Raw genomic sequence first — 23497 nt, forward strand, 5'->3', positions numbered from 1 at the left:
ACTGCTTGCCAGAGTGTTATGTGCGCTGGGCCACCATAATATACCCAGCTTGCCTCATTAGCACTATAGTGTGCTCCATAATATGTGAGTATCTCTCTAAAGGGATCATTTGGGGCTTACAACTGTATCAACTGATTTGCACTAGGAGTCGCCCTCTGTATATTTTTCCAGTTCTCCTTCCTATAATGTGTGAGAGAGAGTGCCTTATAACTCATAATATAGACGTCAGCACACACAAGATGCAAATATCCAGTATGGAGAACTGGATGTATCTGCAATAATAGTTGCCATCCCTACATCCTATTGTGAACAATGAGAGCCCTTAAAACCTATTCTTTAAAATGACACGGGGGAAGAGTCTCCGGCATAGATCAAGCAGTGAGCCTTAAGCTAGGGCAGGTGGTCAAGCCGTCTAATACATAAAACCATAACAAATTCCTAACACATAGCGGATCACAAGGTGATAAGTTACATTTAGTAAACATCATATATAAATGAACAGGAGAAGTAACAAGCAAACTAAAAATAGGAGACCATCTCCATATATAACCATTAAATGTAAACAGTCCTAACAGAGAGTGTGTGATTTAGGTATGGGTAAGTTACAGCTTATGCAGTTCAGGCAAACATGCCAGGTAATGATGATCTTTGGTATCAGAGCCTCTGAATGTAGAAATGACCAGTGTTAGATTTGGTATTCAGGTAAGTATCCATCATAAGTTCCAACACTTATCATTCTATCTGGAAGTACCACACAACTTCCCATAAAGGTAGTATTGTAGTGTTGGCTTATTATTGGTGCGCTGTGGGTACAAATCAGTAAAGGACCTGGGATTTGCTGTGCACTAAATGCAGTCTCTCTTTAACCCACGCCAATGGTATCAAATCAAGTTGGAGCTTGGGAGATAGTGTATGAGAGGACTCGGTATATTGAAAGCCACTTGGAGCCAGGGTGAGCTCTCCAATCATTCAGAATCACACACGGTGGCTGTGTTACAGGGTATACTTGCTGTTTCTTGACTGTAAACTGGGATACCACGCTGGCTCTACTGGCACTTGAGACAGTCTGACTCACAGACGTACCTTGATTTCCAGCAGTCTCTGAGGGGGTGTCCTGAACTGCTGCCTGCTGGTGCGGATTCACCTCTGGCGAGTACCTGTTCCTGTGTAGGTGGATCAGTCGTAAGAAACTGCCTGTCAGCAGTAGGTGTCCGAAGGAGCGTGTATACTATTTCCTGGCTGAGGTCTCGGAACTGCTCCTCCATGCGTACCTGCAGGCGCTCTAATGTACGGAAAATAGCTGCTGTCAGAACCATCTGTGGAGAGGGTGAAGCTGTGACTCCGTGATGCAATGGCTCTGTGGGCCTCGATTGACGAGTAGCCATTATTATGAAGGATCGCTGGAGTAGCGCAGGCCGTGATACTGTCTACTGAGAACGATAGTTTCCACAATACGGAGCCGACATTGACCTGCTGAGTACGACTTCCAGCAAAGGCAGCAGGCTTGAGTCAGAGTGCTGTTGGCATGGTTACCAGTAAAGTGGAGGTAGTAGCCGTGATTCCATAAGTCCAATAGCTTAATTGCTCGAGGGCCGCAGGCTGTGATGCACCGTTATTTGTGGTTAGCTGTCAATCTAAGCATAGGTTATGGAATCTGTCGATAGTGGCATCTCCTATTACCACTTACACTAAGTTGTTATTCTAGCTCAGGTCCACGAGTGTCAGCAGCTCCAAACTTCTCATCTTATAGGCAAGCTGTCTTCTTACAAAGATTGGTAGGATCTTTTAGGTGGCATATGTTGGTTCACTTGCATGGATGCCATCTCATATGTGCCTCAAGAAAAATCATAACAACCCCCTAGTTGCAGAATTATTTAAAGTATGGGATAGAATTACTAACACAAGCAGTCACTTTTCTACACCTTACTCTCCCCTGTCCAGGAGAATCCAGAGCTAGGACTACGACTATGTGCAAGGGGTGCATTTTCCTTAAATTCTATTGATCAAGATGGTTTCTGTAACATTTTAAACCAGGGGAAATTGAAGCCTCAGAGTTGCAAGAATGGAAAGAGACCCTCTTCTCGTTTTAGATATGCTCAGCTGTCCCATTACATTTCTACTCACAAACATAGACCCTCCTTGAGCAGATCTCTCACACCTTTTGAAGAACTTTGCACGTTCCCACAGCAACCTAGAAACATGACATCGCTTATACACAAACTACTACTAGTCCCAGACGAGGATTTTTCATAAAAGAGCAGAAGGTCCCCCCCCTATGTCTTCTTTTCTACTCTTAACTCTTTACTTTCATCTTCTAAGGTGACACGCAATATCATTTCTATTACTGTAAAGTATAAAATATTGTTGAAAATTTTAAAAATAACATATAATAAATAATAAAGCGGTATGATCTTGCTGCAAGCTCATATCATTTGACTGCATTGTAGTTTCAAAAAGCAAAAACGTTATATCACTGTAAGAAAGGATCACTTTTATAGTACTCTGTCCCCTTAAAGCAACTAATAATAATGATAATAATACTACAGTGGATTTGTATTTTATATATGCACTAGTTCTGGGACAATTAATGGATCATCATCCCATTTATGAGAATTTCTTTTTTTTTTGCACAGCACTAGATTTTATTATTTTACATTTAACACTCTGAGGGGAGTATTATTTATTCTACCACTTTTACTGCATTAAATGACTTTAGTTATGCCTGTTACATGTCATACGTGTGTTTTTGGTACTTTATGCACAGTAAGGTTAGTAATACTAATGATTAGGGACTCAGTGAACACAGAACACGATCACACTTGCAGCAGTTCTCACCTTCACTCTCTGATTCGTCCCCATCAGTTTCCTCTTGTTCTTCTGCCTCTTCATAACTCTCATTGACCGTCTGTTCTCTGGTCTCTTCGCTACGTGAAGGCTGAACACTTATCCTTTTTGATACAGAGGAAGATTTGAGAGACTTCTCTATGCGGCTTGCAGAGGGGCTGTGTCCAGCCCGGGAAACTGGCTGTAATTCTGAAAAGCCAAAAATAGTGATAACATGACACCAAATCCAGTAAAGTTAATGAATCTGATACAAGAAACAGAAGAAACCAACAGAAGAAAGAACTTCTTTGGAATATTATTACACATGTAGTTTATATTACTGTAAAGTATAAAATATTGTTGAAAATTTTAAAAATAACACAAGCTAATCTAACGATATGGCAGACTCAATTGTACATACTGCACTTGCATATACGTTACCGGAGACTTGCTAAATTTGTTTGTTGGGCTGACAGCCTTTCCATACCAAATGTAAAGCCATATTTGTAACGGTTGGAGAACAGTGTTGATTCTATGCAAAATGTACTCTGTGTAATGAGATAATCATTTGTCATGCCTATTCAAAATTTTGTTTCAATAAAGCTTGTTTACAAAAAAAAAAAAAAAAGAGCAGAAGGTTTAAACTCTTAAACCAGGTATCATTTCTCGTGACACTATGATAAGTAACTATTCAAAGGGACAGTGTATTGTAAAATGTTCTCCTCTTTAATGTATTTAAATGATCTATTTTACCTACTGGAGTGTATTAATTTTTTACAAAGAGATCATTTATTTTGTCATTTGAAATAACTGCTTTTGCCTGTTGAAACCCCCACCGGTCCTAAAAATTCAGTAATGAGTACAGATGGGCTACATAAACAAAAGACATTAGACCACATCAACCTCCCAGTTGGGGTGAGAGATATAGGTACTGAAATGTTCTCCCTAAGGGACTGATGATCTAAAATTCTCCCCTCTGGCAAGATTATGTAAAAAGTTGTTTCAGTACTTTCAGGTAGTTTAAAGAATATGGATTGGGACATTTTATCCCTAGAACTGTTTATCAAGCTATACAGGATTATGGGTGTGAAGGTGAGACAAATAAACATTGCAATATAATGCTTAAAAACAACCCCTGTGATTCTGTTTGATTTCTCTCCATGATGGCAAGTTTTTGATCAACAGGCCCTAAGTATTGTGTTTTGTGTATACAGGCAGATATGACTGCATGTGTGTGTATATATAGAGTGAAGATAAAGAGGTATGATCTTCCTGCAAGCTCATATCATTTGACTGCATTGTAGTTTCAAAAAGCAAAACAGCTATATCACCGTAAGAAGGGATCACTTTTACAGTACTCTGTCCCCTTAAGGCAACTAATCTATTACTGTAAAGTATAAAATATTGTTGAAAATTTTAAAAAACATAATTTATGTAAGAACTTACCTGATAAATTCATTTCTTTCATATTAGCAAGAGTCCATGAGCTAGTGACGTATGGGATATACATTCCTACCAGGAGGGGCAAAGTTTCCCAAACCTCAAAATGCCTATAAATACACCCCTCACCACACCCACAAATCAGTTTAACGCATAGCCAAGGAGTGGGGTGATAAGATAAAAGTGCGAAAGCATAAACAAATAAGGAATTGGAATAATTGTGCTTTATACAACAAAATCATAACCACCACAAAAAAGGGTGGGCCTCATGGACTCTTGCTAATATGAAAGAAATGAATTTATCAGGTAAGTTCTTACATAAATTATGTTTTCTTTCATGTAATTAGCAAGAGTCCATGAGCTAGTGACGTATGGGATAATGACTACCCAAGATGTGGATCTTCCACGCAAGAGTCACTAGAGAGGAAGGGATAAAATAAAGACAGCCAATTCCGCTGAAAAAAATCCACACCCAAAATAAAGTTTAAATCTTATAATGAAAAAAACTGAAATTATAAGCAGAAGAATCAAACTGAAACAGCTGCCTGAAGTACTTTTCTACCAAAAACTGCTTCAGAAGAAGAAAACACATCAAAATGGTAGAATTTAGTAAAAGTATGCAAAGAAGACCAAGTTGCTGCTTTGCAAATCTGATCAACCGAAGCTTCATTCCTAAATGCCCAGGAAGTAGACACTGACCTAGTAGAATGAGCTGTAATCCTTTGAGGCGGAGTTTTACCCGACTCGACATAGGCATGATGAATTAAAGATTTCAACCAAGATGCCAAAGAAATGGCAGAGGCCTTCTGACCTTTCCTAGAACCGGAAAAGATAACAAATAGACTAGAAGTCTTTCGGAAATTCTTAGTAGCTTCAACATAATATTTCAAAGCTCTAACTACATCCAAAGAATGCAATGATCTTTCCTTAGAATTCTTAGGATTAGGACACAATGAAGGAACCACAATTTCTCTACTAATGTTGTTAGAATTCACAACCTTAGGTAAAAATTGAAAAGAGGTTCGCAACACCGCCTTATCCTGATGAAAAATCAGAAAAGGAGACTCACAAGAAAGAGCAGATAATTCAGAAACTCTTCTAGCAGAAGAGATGGCCAAAAGAAACAAAACTTTCCAAGAAAGTAATTTAATGTCCAATGAATGCATAGGTTCAAACGGAGGAGCTTGAAGAGCCCCCAGAACCAAATTCAAACTCGAAGGAGGAGAGATTGACTTAATAACAGGTTTTATACGAACCAAAGCTTGTACAAAATAATGAATATCAGGAAGATTAGCAATCGTTCTGTGAAAAAGAACAGAAAGAGCAGAGATTTGTCCTTTCAAGGAACTTGCAGACAAACCTTTATCCAAACTGTAAAATTCTCGGAATTCTAAAAGAATGCCAGGAAAAATTATGAGAAAGACACCAAGAAATGTAAGTCTTCCAAACTCGATAATATATCTTCCTAGATACAGATTTACGAGCCTGAAACATAGTATTAACCACAGAGTCAGAGAAACCTCTTTGACTAAGAATCAAGCGTTCAATCTCCATACCTTTAAATTTAAGGATTTGAGATCCTGATGGAAAAAAGGACCTTGTGACAGAAGGTCTGGTCTTAACGGAAGAGTCCACGGTTGGCAAGAGGCCATCCGGACAAGATCCGCATACCAAAACCTGTGAGGCCATGCTGGAGCCACCAGGAGAACAAACGAGCATTCCTTCAGAATCTTGGAGATTACTCTTGGAAGAAGAACTAGAGGCGGAAAGATATAGGCAGGATGATACTTCCAAGGAAGTGACAATGCATCCACTGCTTCCGCCTGAGGATCCCTGGATCTGGACAGATACCTGGGAAGTTTCTTGTTTAGATGAGAAGCCATCAGATCTATTTCTGGAAGTCCCCACATTTGAACAATCTGAAGAAATACCTCTGGGTGAAGAGACCATTCGCCCGGATGTAACGTTTGGCGACTGAGATAATCCGCTTCCCAATTGTCTATACCTGGGATATGAACCGCAGAAATTAGACAGGAGCTGGATTCCGCCCATACCAGTATTCGAGATACTTCTTTCATAGCCAGAGGACTGTGAGTCCCTCCTTGATGAATGCCACAGTTGTGACATTGTCTGTCTGAAAACAAATGAACGATTCTCTCTTTAGAAGAGGCCATGACTGAAGAGCTCTGAAAATTGCACGGAGTTCCAAAATATTGATTGGTAATCTCACCTCCTGAGATTCGCAAACCCCTTGTGCTGTCAGAGACCCCCAAACAGCTCCCCAACCTGTCAGACTTGCATCTGTTGAAATTACAGTCCAGGTCGGAAGAACAAAAGAAGCCCCCTGAACTAAACGATGGTGATCTGTCCACCACATCAGAGAGTGTCGTACAATCGGTTTTAAAGATATTCATTGAGATATCTTTATGTAATCCCTGCACCACTGGTTCAGCATACAGAGCTGAAGAGGTCGCATGTGAAAACGAGCAAAGGGGATCGCGTCCGATGCAGCAGTCATAAGACCTAGAATTTCCATGCATAAGGCTACCGAAGGGAATGATTGTGACTGAAGGTTTCGACAAGCTGAGATCAATTTTAGACGTCTCTTGTCTGTCAGAGACAGAGTCATGGACACTGAATCTATCTGGAAACCTAAAAAGGTTACCCTTGTCTGAGGAATCAATTAACTTTTTGGTAAATTGATCCTCCAACCATGATCTTGAAGAAACAACACAAGTCGATTCGTATGAGATTCTGCTAAATGTGAAGACTGAGCAAGTACCAAGATATCGTCCAAATAAGGAAATACCACAATACCCTGTTCTCTGATTACAGACAGAAGGGCACCGAGAACCTTTGTAAAAATTCTTGGAGCTGTTGCTAGGCCAAACGGCAGAGCCACAAACTGGTAATGCTTGTCTAGGAAAGAGAATCTCAGAAACTGAAAGTGATCTGGATGAATCAGAATATGCATCCTGTAAATCTATTGTGGACATATAATGCCCTTGCTGAACAAAAGGCAGGATAGTCCTTACAGTTACCATTTTGAATGTTGGTATCCTTACATAACGATTCAATATTTTTAGATCCAGAACTGGTCGGAAGGAATTCTCCTTCTTTGGTACAATGAAGAGATTTGAATAAAAGCCCAGCCCCTGTTCCAGAACTGGAACTGGCATAATTACTCCAGCCAACTCTAGATCTGAAACACATTTCAGAAATGCTTGAGCCTTTGCTGGATTTACTAGGACACGGGAAAGAAAAAAATCTCTTTGCAGGAGGCCTTATCTTGAAGCCAATTCTGTACCCTTCTGAAACAATGTTCTGAATCCAAAGATTGTGAATTGAATTGATCCAAATTTCTTTGAAAAAACGTAATCTGCCCCCCCCTACCAGCTGGGCTGGAATGAGGGCCGCACCTTCATGTGGACTTGGGAGCTGGCTTTGGCTTTCTAAAAGGCTTGGATTTATTCCAGACTTGAGATGGTTTCCAAACTGATACCGCTCCTGTGGATGAAGGATCAGGCTTTTGTTCCTTATTGTGACGAAAGGAACGAAAACGATTATTAGACCTAAATTTACCTTTAGATTTTTTATCCTGTGGTAAAAAAGGTCCTTTCCCTCCAGTAACAGTTGAGATAATAGAATCCAACTGAGAACCAAATAATTTATTACCCTGGAAAGAAAGGGAAAGCAAAGTTGACTTGGAAGACATATCAGCATTCCAAGTTTTAAGCCATAAAGCTCTTCTAGCTAAAATAGCTAGAGACATATACCTGACATCAACTCTAATGATATCAAAGATGGCATCACAAATAAAGTTATTAGCATGTTGAAGAAGATTAACAATGCTATGAGAATTATGATCTGATACTTGTTGCGCTAAAGCTTCTAACCAAAAGGTTGAAGCTGCAGCAACATCCGCTAAAGATATAGCAGGTCTAAGAAGATTACCTGAACATAAGTAAGCTTTTCTTAGAAAGGATTCAATTTTCCTATCTAAAGGATCCTTAAAGGAAGTACTATCTGCCGTAGGAATAGTAGTACGCTTAGCAAGAGTAGAGACAGCCCCATCAACCTTAGGGATTTTGTCCCAAAACTCTAATCTGTCAGATGGCACAGGATATAATTGCTTAAAACGTTTAGAAGGAGTAAATGAATTACCCAAATTATTCCATTCCCTGGAGATTACTTCAGAAATAGCATCAGGGACAGGAAAAACTTCTGGAATAACTACAGTAGATTTAAAAACCTTATTTAAACGTTTAGATTTAGTATCAAGAGGACCAGAATCCTCTATTTCTAATGCAATTAAGACTTCTTTAAGTAAAGAACGAATAAATTCCATTTTGAATAAATATGAAGATTTATCAGCATCAACCTCTGAGACAGAATCCTCTGAACCAGAGGAACCATTATCAGAATCAGAATGATGATGTTCATTTAAAAATTCATCTGAAAAAATGAGAAGTTTTAAAAGACCTTTTACGTTTACTAGAAGGAGGAATAACAGACATAGCCTTCTTAATGGATTTAGAAACAAAATCTCTTATATTAACAGGAACACTCTGAGTATTAGATGTTGACGGAACAGCAACAGGTAATGTAACATTACTAAAGGAAATATTATCTGCATTAACAAGTTTGTCATGACATTCAATACAAACAACAGCTGGAGGAACAGCTACCAAAAGTTTACAGCAGATACACTTAGCTTTGGTAGATCCAGCACCAGGCAGCGACTTTCCAGTAGTATCTTCTGACTCAGTGTCAATCTGGGACATCTTGCAATATGTAATAGAAAAAACAACATATAAAGCAAAATTGATCAAATTCCTTAAATGACAGTTTCAGGAATGGGAAAAAATGCCAGTGAACAAGCTTCTAGCAACCAGAAGCAACAAATAATGAGACTTAAATAATGTGGAGACAATAGTGACGCCCATATTTTTTAGCGCCAAAAAAGACGCCCACATTATTTGGCGCCTAAATGCTTTAGCGCCAAAAAATGACGCCACATCCGGAACGCCGACACTTTTGGCGCAAAAAAAACCCGTAAAAAATGACGCAACTTCCGGTGACACGTATGACGCCGGAAACAGAAAAAAGTTTTTGCGCCAAAAAAGTCCGCGCCAAGAATGACGCAATAAAATGAAGCATTTTCAGCCCCCGCGAGCCTAACAGCCCACAGGGAAAAAAGTCAAATTTTAAGGTAAGAAAAAAATTGATTGATTCATATGCATTATCCCAAATATGAAACTGACTGTCTGAAATAAGGAACATTGAACATCCTGAGTCAAGGCAAATAAATGTTTGAATACATATATTTAGAACTTTATATAATAGTGCCCAACCATAGCTTAGAGTGTCACAGAAAATAAGACTTACTTACCCCAGGACACTCATCTACATGTAGTAGAAAGCCAAACCAGTACTGAAACGAGAATCAGTAGAGTAATGGTATATATAAGAGTATATCGTCGATCTGAAAAGGGAGGTAAGAGATGAATCTCTACGACCGATAACAGAGAACCTATGAAATAGACCCCGTAGAAGGAGATCATTGAATTCAAATAGGCAATACTCTCCTCACATCCCTCTGACATTCACTGCACGCTGAGAGGAAAACCGGGCTCCAACCTGCTGCGGAGCGCATATCAACGTAGAATCTAGCACAAACTTACTTCACCACCTCCATAGGAGGCAAAGTTTGTAAAACTGATTTGTGGGTGTGGTGAGGGGTGTATTTATAGGCATTTTGAGGTTTGGGAAACTTTGCCCCTCCTGGTAGGAATGTATATCCCATACGTCACTAGCTCATAGACTCTTGCTAATTACATCAAAGAAATAACATATAATAAATAATAAAGCGGTATGATCTTGCTGCAAGCTCATATCATTTGACTGCATTGTAGTTTCAAAAAGCAAAAACGTTATATCACCGTAAGAAAGGATCACTTTTATAGTACTCTGTCCCCTTAAAGCAACTAATAATAATGATAATAATACTACAGTGGATTTGTATTTTATACATGCACTAGTTCTGGGACAATTAATGGATCATCATCCTATTTATGAGAATTTCTTTTTTTTTTTTTGCACAGCACTAGATTTTATTATTTCACATTTAACACTCTGAGGGCAGTATTATTTATTCTACCACTTTTACTGCATTAAATGACTTTAGTTATGCCTGTTACATGTCATATGTGTGTTTTTGGTACTTTATGCACAGTAAGGTTAGTAATACTAATGATTAGGGACTCAGTGAACACAGAACACGATCACACTTGCAGCAGTTCTCACCTTCACTCTCTGATTCGTCCCCATCAGTTTCCTCTTGTTCTTCTGCCTCTTCATAACTCTCATTGACCGTCTGTTCTCTGGTCTCTTCGCTACGTGAAGGCTGAACACTTATCCTTTTCGATACAGAGGAAGACTTGAGAGACTTCTCTGTGTGGCTTGCAGAGGGGCTGTGTCCTGCCCGGGAAACTGGCTGTAATTCTGAAAATCCAAATATAGTGATAACATGACACCAAATCCAGTAAAGTTAATGAATCTGATACAAGAAACAGAAGAAACCAGTTTTGTTGAAGAACTTCTTTGGAATATTATTACACATGTAATAAACTGAAGTCATATAACCGAATGCCATAACATCTCTCCTCATTACCAGGAACATACATTTGTGAAATCTAGTACATAAAAACGCTGCATATTGGTGCTTCCTCCCATTGCTAATTAAAGGACCAGTAATTACAGTAAAAATTGAATAATCAACAAATGCATGATAACAAGACAACGCAATAGCACTTACTCTGAATTTCAAATGAGCAGTAGATTTTTTTTTCTTACAAATTTTAAAATGTAGTTAAATTTGTCGGCCCCCTGTACCATGTGACAGCCATCAGCCAATCAGACTAATATTCGTGTACACTGAACTTGTGCGCATGCTCAGTAGGATGTGTATATATAAGTAGCATGTGTATATATAAAAAAAGACTGCAAAATGTGATAAGTGAAGTAAATTGAAAAGTCTCTTAAAATTGTTTAAAGTTTAATTTTGACTTTAGTGCCCCTTTAATTCAGATAATACACAGGACAATAAGACATTTGGTTCTTACCTTCATTCTCAGATTTCTCACTTTCCATTACATCCTCTAACTCTCCCTCACTGTCCGTCTCTTGCACCATCTTTTCTATAATCGGTTTGCTTTGTGAAGGCTGAACGCTCATCCTCTTTGTTATGGAGGAAGACACAGATCTGGGAGTTTTCTCTGTACGACTTGTGGAGGATTTATTTACTGTCCAAGGAGAGGGCTGTAATTCTAAGAAAAAACAAAATGTATGCTTAGCTGATAAATGAATTTCATGGGGGTGAGAGTCAATGAGAAATTACTCCTGGGATTCAAGTCATGTCCACTACAAGGAGGCAAAGATACCAAACATTGTGCAAGCTTTTTATCCTTCTCACCACTTGGATATCCCAGTCTAACGTAAAGAAAAGGAGACTGATAGAGAAGTAATAAACGACAAAGCAGGGTAAATAAGGTGCAAACAAAACTTCCGCCAATTGGAAAAGTAAAAGAGGGCAGATTGTGTGGACTCTCACCACCATGAAAAAATTAATTTATCATGTAAGTATAATTTTTGTTTTCTTTCATAAAGGTAGTGAGAGTCCACAAGCTATTATTTCTGAGACCTAATACCCAAGCTGTGGAGTCCACAAGTAATTGTGCGGGAAAAAGTTAAGGCAGGCACCTAATTACCAACCACAACAACTTTTCTGGCAAAAGCTATCTCGAAAGAAAAAAAAAAAAAAGGAGTAAAGAAGACCAAGCTTCTTCTGTGCAATCTACACAACAGAAGCCTTCTTTTAAAAGCAGAAAGTGGAAACTTATCTAGTAGAATGGGCTTTAAAAATTCTGGAAGTATTTTTCCTGCTTCCAAGAAGCCATATCCAATGACTGCTTTAACCAAATTTACCTAAATTGAAAGTACTGAGATAAAATAAAAATTGAGTCAGTGGTAAAGACCAAATAGGAAGACTGGGCATTCAATTTAGGTCTGCATAACCAGTTCTGCATGATCAAACTGAAGCAATCAGAATGACCGATAAGTGATAGAGTTTGATTCCAACTATGACTCTGAGTGGTAAAATAGCTACAAGAGCCTTTTAGAGACTGTAAAGAAATATCACTGGCTCTGGCAAAGCAACTGAAAAAGAGAATTTTTAACCACTAGAACAGAGACTGTTTTACAGTGGAGTCCAAAACTATTGCCAAGAAAATAGAATATAATCTCTGCACTATGGAATTAGCAAGTGATAAGGCTGATATAGAACATGCAAAAGAAAAAAAAAAATATGATGGTGAAACCATTCACCCCAAACTTCCATACATAGAGCAAATAATGGAAGAATGAATAAGTTGTTTGAAATTGGATCTGTATTAATCTGTAAAAGAAAGTTGCATGGTACAGTCTACAAAGACTCTAAAACTCATAATTGATTGATTCTCCTACTATGCCTGCAAAAAACAGCAGACAACTGTTGATAAAATATAGCTAAAAGGAAAAAAATAGTCTCCATAAATGGGACCACTGAAAAACCATGAAGAGCTACAAATAGAAAGCATTTGTCTAGAATGATAAGATTTAGGAACTGGTGTTGGTCCTTGAGGATAGGAATATGAAGGAAAGCATACTTAAAATCTATTGTGAACATTAATGAACCATGATGAACCAGGGAACAATAGACCAAAAAAAAATCCATCTTAAAAGAAGGAACTCTGAGAAACCTAATAATGATTTAAGATCCCAAATAGGTCATAAAGTTCCCTCTTTCTGTGGAATAAAGAACAAATGGGAATAAAAACATTGATCTTATTCCAAAAACTGAAACCAGAATTAACACCTAGGTTACAGGTCAAGGGTTAAGAGAAAAAAATTACTCCCATCTGTACAGGACCTTTCAGAAAAGAAGCCAGAATAACTTTAATTGAAATGTTGGCCTGAAGCCCAGGCTGTAACTATAGGCAAATTAGAATCTAGAGATTCTGAGTATACTGCAACTTTTGAGAAAGGAATAGCCAGAATAGAAAAGAATCTGGACTGGTGGTTAAAGGAATTGTCTGCTCAAAATTAAACGTGATTCAGATAGAGCAAGCAATTTTAAGCAATGTTCTAATTTACTCCTGCTATCAATTTTTCTTTGTTCTCTTGGTATATTTATTTGAAAAAGCAGGAATGTAGGCATATGAGCCAGACCATTTTTAGTTCAGTACCTGGGTAGCGCTTTCTGATTGGTGTCTAAATGTAGCCACCAATCAGCAAGCGCCACCCGGGTGCTAAACCAAAAATGGGTTGACTCCTAAGCTTACATTCAAATAAAGATACCAAGAGAACAAAGAAAAATTGATAATAGGAGTAAATTAGAAAGTGGGTTAAAATTGCATGCTCCATCTGAATCATAAAAGTTTAATTTTGACTAGACTATCCCTTTAAAGTTATTTGAAAGAGGAAGAAGGTTTCTTAGATTGTTTAAACAACAAAGTCACTTTGTATACACAGTAAACAGGGGGCACTATACTACACACAATATTTTGGATAAAAATCCCTGTATCTCATCTAGAAGAATAATCAAAGTCACCAGGGCAGCTCCCCTTCTTAATGGTGCCTCAGCCTCATGGTGAAGTAAAAACAAAAGGCCGCCTCATGGTGTAGACAATTAGAATTAGAATCTAGAGATTCTGAGCATACTGCGACTTGGTTTTTTAGAGAAAGGATTAGCCTGCTATCTACCAGAATATAATTTTGACTGGTGGTTAAAGTTATTTGAAAGAGGAAGAAGATTTCTTAGATTGTTTATCTTATTCCAAATAACACTTCCAGGCAGTTCTGGAAAAATCTAGAATTTGCAAAAAAGGAGGAAAATTTAGGTTCCTATATTAACTAAATGAACAAAGATTGCTATTAAAATAAGTATTTTCCGATAGACTGAGTCCTGAAGGCAGGAAGCTCACAGAGAAATAATGGTATGTAACCAAGGATAAAAAAAGCCTTACCCAGAAAAAGCAGAGATAAAGTTTAACAAAGACCATGTCTGCTAACCATGAATTGAGCCACAGAGCTCCCCTAGGAAGACTGTAAAAGACATATCTTAGTCTAAATATGAAAAATTAATAAAACAGAATTTATGCTTACCTGATAAATTACTTTCTCCAACGGTGTGTCCGGTCCACGGCGTCATCCATTACTTGTGGGATATTCTCCTCCCCTACAGGGAATGGCAAGGAGAGCACACAGCAAGAGCTGTCCATATAGTCCCCCTCTGGCTCCGCCCCCCCACTCATTCGACCGACGGTTAGGAGAAAAAGGAAAAACCATAGGGTGCCGTGGTGACTGTAGTGTATAGAGAAAGAAAATTTTTCAAACCCGATTAAAAAACCAGGGCGGGCCGTGGACCGGACACACCGTTGGAGAAAGTAATTTATCAGGTAAGCATAAATTCTGTTTTCTCCAACATTGGTGTGTCCGGTCCACGGCGTCATCCATTACTTGTGGGAACCAATACCAAAGCTTTAGGACACGGATGAAGGGAGGGAGCCAATCAGGTTACCTAAACAGAAGGCACCACGGCTTGCAAAACCTTTCTCCCAAAAATAGCCTCCGAAGAAGCATCAAAGTATCAAATTTGTAGAATCTGGCAAAAGTGTGCAGAGAAGACCAAGTCTTTGCCTTATATATCTGATCAACAGAAGCCTCGTTCTTGAAGGCTCATGGGAAGCCACAGCCCTAGTAGAGTGAGCTGTGATTCGTTCAGGAGGCTGCCGTCCGGCAGTCTCATAAGTCAATCTGATAATACTTTTCTCGAAAGAAGAGAGGTAGCAGTAGCTTTTTTGCCCTCTCCTCTTACTAGAGTAAACGACAAACAAAGATGAGGTTTGTCTAAAATCCTTTGTGGCTTCTAAATAGGTCTTTAAAGCACGAACTACATCTAAATTGTGTAACAAACGTTCCTTCTTTGAAACTGGATTCGGACACAGAGAAGGAACAAGTATTAGCTGGTTAACATTCTTGTTGGAACAACTTTCGGAGGAAAACCAGGCTTAGTACGCAAAACAACCTTATCTGAATGGAACACCAGATAGGGTGGATCACACTGCAAAGCAGATAATTCAGAAACTCTTCTAGCAGAAGAATTAACAACCAAAACAGAACTTTCCAAGAAAAGTAATTTGGTATCTATGGAATGTAAAGGTTCAAATAGAACCCCTTGAAGAACTGAAGGAACTAAATTTAGACTCCAAGGAGGAGTCATGGGTCTGTAAACAGGCTTGATTCTGACCAAAGCCTGAACAAAAGCTTGTATCTCTGGCACAGCTGCCAGTCGTTTGTGTAAAGCAGAAATCTTAGGAATTTGAATCTTACTCCAGGAGAATCCCTTGGATTCACACCAACAGATATATTTTTTCCATATTTTATGGTAAATCTTTCTAGTCACAGGTTTTCTGGCTTGTACCAGAGTATCTATCACTGAATTTGAAAACCCACGCTTGGATAAAATCAAGCGTTCAATTTCCAAGCAGTCAGCTGCAGAGAAACTAGATTTGGATGTTCGAATGGACCTTGTACTAGAAGATCCTGTCTCAAAGGTAGCTTCCATGGTGAAGCCGATGATATATTCACCAGGTCTGCATACCAAGTCCTGCGCGGCCACGCAGGAGCTATCAGAATCACAGAGGCCTTCTCCTGTTTGATCCTGGCTACAAGCCTGGGAAGGAGAGGGAACGGTGGAAACGTATAGGCTAGGTTGAACGACCAAGGTGCCACTAATGCATCCACTAGAGTCGCCTTGGGATCCCTGGATCTGGACCCGTAGAACCTTGAAGTTCTGATGAGACGCCATCAGATCCATGTCTGGAATGCCCCATAATTGAGTCAACTGGGCAAACACCTCCGGGTGAAGTTCCCACTCCTCCAGATGGAAAGTCTGACGACTCAGATAATCCGCCTCCCAGTTGTCTACTCCTGGGATGTGGATTGCAGATAGGTGGCAGGAGTGATCCTCCGCCCATTTGCTGATTTTGGACACCTCTCTCATCGCCAAGGAACTCCTTGTTCCCCTCTGATGGTTGATATAAGCTACAGTCGTCATGTTGTCTATATGAATCCGGCCTTCGCTAGTTGAGGCCAAGCCCGGAGAGCATTGGATATCGCTCTCAGTTCCAGGATGTTTATCGGGAGAAAAGACTCTTCCCGAGACCATAGACCCTGAGCTTTCAGGGAATCCCAGACCGCGCCCCAGCCTAATAGACTGGCGTCGGTCGTGACAATGGCCCACTCTGGTAAGCGGAAACTCATTCCCTGGGACAGGTGATCCTGGGTCAACCACCAACGGAGTGAGTCTCTGGTCATCTGGTCTACTTGAATCATTGGAGACAAGTCTGTATAGTCCCCATTCCACTGCTTGAGCATGCACAGTTGTAATGGTCTTAGATGAATTCGAGAAAAAGGGACTATGTCCATTGCTGCAACCATCAACCCTACTACTTCCATGCACTGAGCTATGGAAGACTGCAGAATAGAGTGAAGAACTTGACAAGCGTTTAGAAGCTTTGAATTTCTGACTTCTGTCAGGAAGATCTTCATTTCTAAAGAATCTATTATTGTTCCCAAAAAGGGAACTCTTGTCAACGGAGACAGGGAACTCTTTTCTACGTTCACCTTCCACCCGTGAGATCTGAGAAAGGCTAGAACAATGTCTGTATGAGCCTTTGCTTTGGAAAGAGACGACGCTTGAATTAGAATGTCGTCTAGATAAGGTGCCACTGCAATACCCCTTGGTCTTAGAACCGCTAGAAGGGACCCGAGCACCTTTGTGAAAATTCTGGGAGCAGTGGCAAGCCCGAATGGGAGAGCCACGAACTGATAATGCTTGTCCAGAAAAGCGAACCTTAGGAACTGATGATGATCTTTGTGGATAGGAATATGTAGATACGCATCCTTTAAATGCACGGTAGTGATATATTGACCCTCCTGGATTGTAGGTAAAATTGTTCGAATGGTTTCCATTTTGAACGATGGAACTCTGAGAAATTTGTTTAGAATTTTTAAATCCAGAATTGGTCTGAAAGTTCCCTCTTTTTTGGGAACTACAAACAGATTTGAGTAAAACCCCTGACCTTGTTCCACAGTTGGAACTAGGTGTATCACTCCCATCTTTAACAGGTCTTCTACACAATGTAAGAACGCCTGTCTCTTTATTTGGTTTGAAGATAAGTGAGACATGTGGAACCTTCCCCTTGGGGGTATTTCCTTGAATTCTAGAAGATAACCCTGAGAGACTATTTCTAGTGCCCAGGGATCCTGAACATCTCTTGCCCAAGCCTGAGCAAAGAGAGAGAATCTGCCCCCTACTAGATCCGGTCCCGGATCGGGGGCTACCCCTTCATGCTGTTTTGGTAGCAGCAGAAGGCTTCTTGACCTGTTTACCCTTGTTCCAGCCTTGCATTGGTTTCCAAGCTGGTTTGGTCTGGGAAGCGTTACCCTCTTGTCTAGAGGCTGCAGAGTTGGAAGCCGGTCCGTTCCTGAAATTGCGAAAGGAACGAAAATTGGACTTATTCTTAGCCTTGAAAGGTCTATCTTGTGGGAGGGCATGGCCCTTTCCCCCAGTGATGTCTGAAATAATCTCTTTCAATTCTGGCGCAAAAAGGGTCTTACCTTTGAAAGGGATATTAAGCAATTTTGTCTTGGAAGATACATCCGCCGACCAAGACTTTAGCCAGAGCGCTCTGCGCCACAATTGCAAACCCTGAATTTTTCGCCGCTAACCTCGCTAACTGCAAAGCGGCGTCTAAAATAAAGGAATTAGCTAACATAAGTGCGTGAATTCTGTCCATGACTTCCTCATACGGAGTCTCCCTACTGAGAGACTTTTTCAGTTCCTCGAACCAGAACCACGCCGCTGTAGTGACAGGAATAATGCACAAAATAGGTTGAAGGAGGTAACCTTGCTGTACAAAAATCTTTTTAAGCAAACCCTCCAATTTTTTATCCATAGGATCTTTGAAAGCACAATTGTCCTCAATAGGAATGGTCGTGCGTTTGGCTAGTGTAGAAACCGCCCCCACGACCTTAGGGACTGTTTGCCATAAGTCCTTCCTGGGGTCGACCATAGGGAACAATTTCTTAAATATAGGAGGAGGGACAAAAGGAATGCCTGGCTTCTCCCACTCCTTATTCACTATGTCCACCACCCGTTTAGGTATCGGAAAAGCATCAGGGTGCACCGGGACCTCAAGGAACTTGTCCATCTTGCACAATTTTTCTGGGATGACCAGATTGTCACAATCATCCAGAGTAGATAGCACCTCCTTAAGTAATGCGCGGAGATGCTCTAATCACCTCCTTAAGTAATGCGTGGAGATGCTCTAATTTAAATTTAAATGTCACAACATCAGGTTCTGCCTGCTGAGAAATTCTTCCTGCATCAGAAATTTCCCCATCTGACAAACCCTCCCTCACTGCCACTTCAGATTGGTGTGAGGGTATGACAGAAAAATTATCATCAGCGCCCTCCTGCTCTACAGTGTTTAAAACAGAGCAATCGCGCTTTCTCTGAAATGCTGGCATTTTGGATAAAATATTAGCTATGGAGTTATCCATTACTGCTGTCAATTGTTGCATAGTAACAAGCACTGGCGCGCTAGAAGTACTAGGGGTCGCCTGCGCGGGCATAACTGGTATAGACACAGAAGGAGATGATGTAGAACTATGTCTACTTCCTTCATCTGAGGAATCATCTTGGGCAACCTTATTATTTGTGACAGTACTGTCCTTACTTTGTTTGGACGCTATGGCACAATTATCACATATATTTGAAGGGGGAGCCACATTGGCTTCCATACATACAGAACATGATTTATCTGAAGGTACAGACATGTTAAACAGGCTTAAACTGGTTAATAAAGCACAAAAACCGTTTTAATACAAAACCGTTACTGTCTCTTTAAATGTTAAACAGGGCACACTTTATTACTGAATATGTGGAAAACTATGAAGGAATTATTATAATTTTCACAAAGGTGCTCGGGTCCCTTCTAGCGGTTCTAAGACCAAGGGGTATTGCAGTGGCACCTTATCTAGACGACATTCTAATTCAAGCGTCGTCTCTTTCCAAAGCAAAGGCTCATACAGACATTGTTCTAGCCTTTCTCAGATCTCACGGGTGGAAGGTGAACGTAGAAAAGAGTTCCCTGTCTCCGTTGACAAGAGTTCCCTTTTTGGGAACAATAATAGATTCTTTAGAAATGAAGATCTTCCTGACAGAAGTCAGAAATTCAAAGCTTCTAAACGCTTGTCAAGTTCTTCACTCTATTCTGCAGTCTTCCATAGCTCAGTGCATGGAAGTAGTAGGGTTGATGGTTGCAGCAATGGACATAGTCCCTTTTGCTCGAATTCATCTAAGACCATTACAACTGTGCATGCTCAAGCAGTGGAATGGGGACTATACAGACTTGTCACCAATGATTCAAGTAGACCAGATGACCAGAGACTCACTCCGTTGGTGGTTGACCCAGGATCACCTGTCCCAGGGAATGAGTTTCCGCTGACCAGAGTGGGTCATTGTCACGACCGACGCCAGTCTATTAGGCTGGGGCGCGGTCTGGGATTCCCTGAAAGCTCAGGGTCTATGGTCTCGGGAAGAGTCTTTTCTCCCGATAAACATCCTGGAACTGAGAGCGATATCCAATGCTCTCCGGGCTTGGCCTCAACTAGCGAAGGCCGGATTCATATAGACAACATGACGACTGTAGCTTATATCAACCATCAGAGGGGAACAAGGAGTTCCTTGGCGATGAGAGAGGTGTCCAAAATCAGCAAATGGGCGGAGGATCACTCCTGCCACCTATCTGCAATCCACATCCCAGGAGTAGACAACTGGGAGGCGGATTATCTGAGTCGTCAGACTTTCCATCTGGAGGAGTGGGAACTTCACCCGGAGGTGTTTGCCCAGTTGACTCAATTATGGGGCATTCCAGCATTACACAGTCTTGTTAGAAAAATGGCTAGTCATACCTTGAGCAGAAAAGTCTGCAAACTGTTCCCCCCAACTGAAGTTCTCTCAGCTCAACAGTCCTGTGTGGGAACAGCAATTGATTTTAGTTACTGCTGCTAAAATCATACTCCTCTTTTAAACAGAACTCTTCATCTCTTTCTGTTTCAGAGTAAATAGTACATACCAGCACTATTTTAAAATAACAAACTCTTGATAGAAGAATAAAAAACTACAACTAACACCACAAACTCCTCACCATCCCTGTGGAGATGCTACTTGTTCAGAGCGGCAAGGAGAATGACTGGGGGGCGGAGCCAGAGGGGGACTATATGGACAGCTCTTGCTGTGTGCTCTCCTTGCCATTCCCTGTAGGGGAGGAGAATATCCCACAAGTAATGGATGACGCCGTGGACCGGACACACCAATGTTGGAGAAAATTACATTGCTAAATAAGGAATTTGCTGACTTTAGAAGATTCAAGGGATTTTTAAAATCTTCTATGAAAGAGGAAGATAAAGAGTACTGGCACTAGTTAGTGAATACAGGAATATAAGGAACTAGTTAATGTACCGGTGCTAGCCACCAAAATATATATATACACAAGAAAAGAAGAGGTAAGAGAACCTCAATTAAAGCTGGTGGTTAAAGTTAGCACTCATTCCTGTATGGCGTGAGTAAATTGTCAGCTAAAAAGCAAAACTTTAATAAGTAATTTAAAATACCGGCCTAACTCCCACAGTGCACCTAAATATATTTTAAAAAACTAAGTCCCAAATGTCCCCCTGTTTCCTGGCCGATAGCAGCTCCCTCGGCTTCAGGTGACAGGGACAAATGGGCTAGAAATATAAAAAATAAGCAACCACAAATATGCAGCAAAGTGCACAATAATAAGCAGCAAACTAGTTTCGGCTGTGCTACCAGCCTTTCTCAATGCTATGCACAAACCGAGGCCCGGGTGCCACCCCTTTAAATAGCACAAAATTTGAACATAAAGCCAATCAACAGTCAATATCAAGACACTCCTATTTCTCATCCAATCCCTGTCTTGTATGGGATTGTGTCATATACCTGTATAACACCATTTCTTAAATTTATATTGGTGCTAATACTAGTATAGTCTTAAATATCGAGTGTGTTTGAAACTGTTCATTCCCTTTCCCTGTTATCCGTTTGTATTTTCAGCACATATATGTTTTTGATGTTTAGTATGACAGATATTTTCTATTGGTTCAATTGCTATAGGTCTGATTTGCCATATAAGTATATAATCTAATCTCTTATATGAAGTATATACTGTGTAACATTCGTACTCAATATTATACTGATGAATGGTTTCTTTAGTTCACTTAGTAGTGTTATGGAATACGGAAATGGGCCGTTTCTATTGGTCCCTAGTTACACACCCACGACCCGCCCTGTAAGTGTCACGTAGTGTTCCGTTATCTACACCTAGGTATTCCCACTTCATAATCGATCAAACACAGACACTGTAAACCTAATCCACCATGTAAGTTATAATTCCCATCTCCTGCCTAAGGTTTAGCATTCATACTTTATTTTACATATATGTATGGCATGATCGGTTAGCCAATAAGCAGTAGGGACTGTGGAAATGGATCGTTTCTATTGGTCCCTTGTGATACATTTACATATTAGACGCAGTACAATCAGACAAATGTCTTAGTTAGTAAAGATCACGTAGTATTCCGTGGTTTCTGTTGAAGTACATTAATACCTCAATCGGGCATGTGTGGCTGATTGTATAGCATGACAAACATAAATATATTGCTGAACAAAAAGAACTTATTTACGAGTTATGTCGGTTTATATGTAACTAAATTTTTACGTTACTGGTGATTGGAAACTATTTTTGCTACAGTCCAAGCAATGTGTTTGCTGTATATGCAAGGGAAATAAATTACCTTAGTGATATCGTAATTTATATATTGCACTTGGTTAAAGTCATTTTGTTTGAGCTCATGTTTTGATATCTTCTCTACAATCAACAAATAAAAGGTTTCCACCTAAGTTTACTGGTCTCTTGAGGATTAAAGTGAAATACCACTCATTTCTAGATCTTAACGATTTATCATACTGATACAGTATTTATATTGATCGTACGTATCTAAGATCTAATTAGTAAGTACAGACTATGCTTCTAATGTGAGATATCTTTATAGCAAATTAGAAGTTAAGTGTTCCTAACATTACATCATCCTAAACTACATTAAATACTGTCTTAGTGTGAAAACACATATTGGTATCTTTTAGTATTAGGTTAGTATGTTATATACCTTACACTTTTCTTTATTGAAACCACATAGGAAAGATGTACTGTCATTATTAGTATGTATATAAGTTAAGCTGAACATAAGTGGGATAGGTAAAGGAATTGGTTTAGGTATTTGAAGTGCTATGGGCGGCCATTCTACACCTAACATTTATCATAGAAAAAAACTTATATTGTAATATATGATTAATGTCAACCTTATATTGTTAATTAGGGTACCACTCTTTTTTTATTATTCAAGGTTCTTGTTTCTGAAGAAATTCAGGGAATACCTATGAATATCAAATATTGTAAAGTAGAGGTCTCTAGTCAGATCAAATATAGGTATAGATCATTACATCACATTACATAAGTTATTCTTTATTGTCACAGAAGAGTAAAATAATTCATAAAATACAATAAAATCGTCTGATGGATAGATACTATTCATATCTTATGTGGTAGTTATATGACTAATAGTACTTGTTCCTGAGTATGTTAGAGAAACAGGTACATTCATATATTTGTACATATATATGCTGAACTAGCATGTATACACACTTAGTCATGTGATGAAGTATAACAGGAGTTATATCGTTAAATTATTATTAAATTCTAAAATCCCAGCGAATATAATTTTTAATTTTTAAGACTTTAAAGAAATACCCAAAAGTTATTAGCCTCATTCATTCCATTCGGCATGGTTGTATTTAATCTGAAAATCCAACCAGTTTCTTTTTGTAGTAGGATTTTTTCACAGTTACCCCCTCTGATTCCTGGTTTAATTTGTTCCATACCCCAACATTTGAAAGAGACAGTTTTACCTGAGTGGGATTGTAGGAAATGTCTGGCCACACTAGTTATTTGTTTGCCCTTTTCTTGGTCTTTCTGTGCGTTACGAATAT

General features: G+C 39.5%; 1 protein-coding gene across 2 annotated transcripts in view; it reads right to left on the reverse strand.

The window, feature by feature from the left end:
• Window positions 1–23497, reverse strand: part of CENPT (centromere protein T) — a 264213-nt gene that overhangs the window by 43500 nt on the left and 197216 nt on the right. The window contains exons 13-15 of one of the 2 annotated variants that reach the window (XM_053698271.1): window positions 11388–11591; window positions 10570–10767; window positions 2836–3033 (exon numbers count right to left, since the gene is read on the reverse strand). In XM_053698271.1, coding sequence (XP_053554246.1) covers window positions 2836–3033; window positions 10570–10767; window positions 11388–11591 — 600 coding nt within the window. The remainder of the gene's footprint in view (window positions 1–2835; window positions 3034–10569; window positions 10768–11387; window positions 11592–23497) is intronic. The other variant, XM_053698357.1, reaches the window with a different exon arrangement.

The sequence above is a fragment of the Bombina bombina genome, chromosome 1, assembly GCF_027579735.1.
Source record: "Bombina bombina isolate aBomBom1 chromosome 1, aBomBom1.pri, whole genome shotgun sequence".
Classification (NCBI taxonomy): Eukaryota; Metazoa; Chordata; class Amphibia; order Anura; family Bombinatoridae; genus Bombina; species Bombina bombina.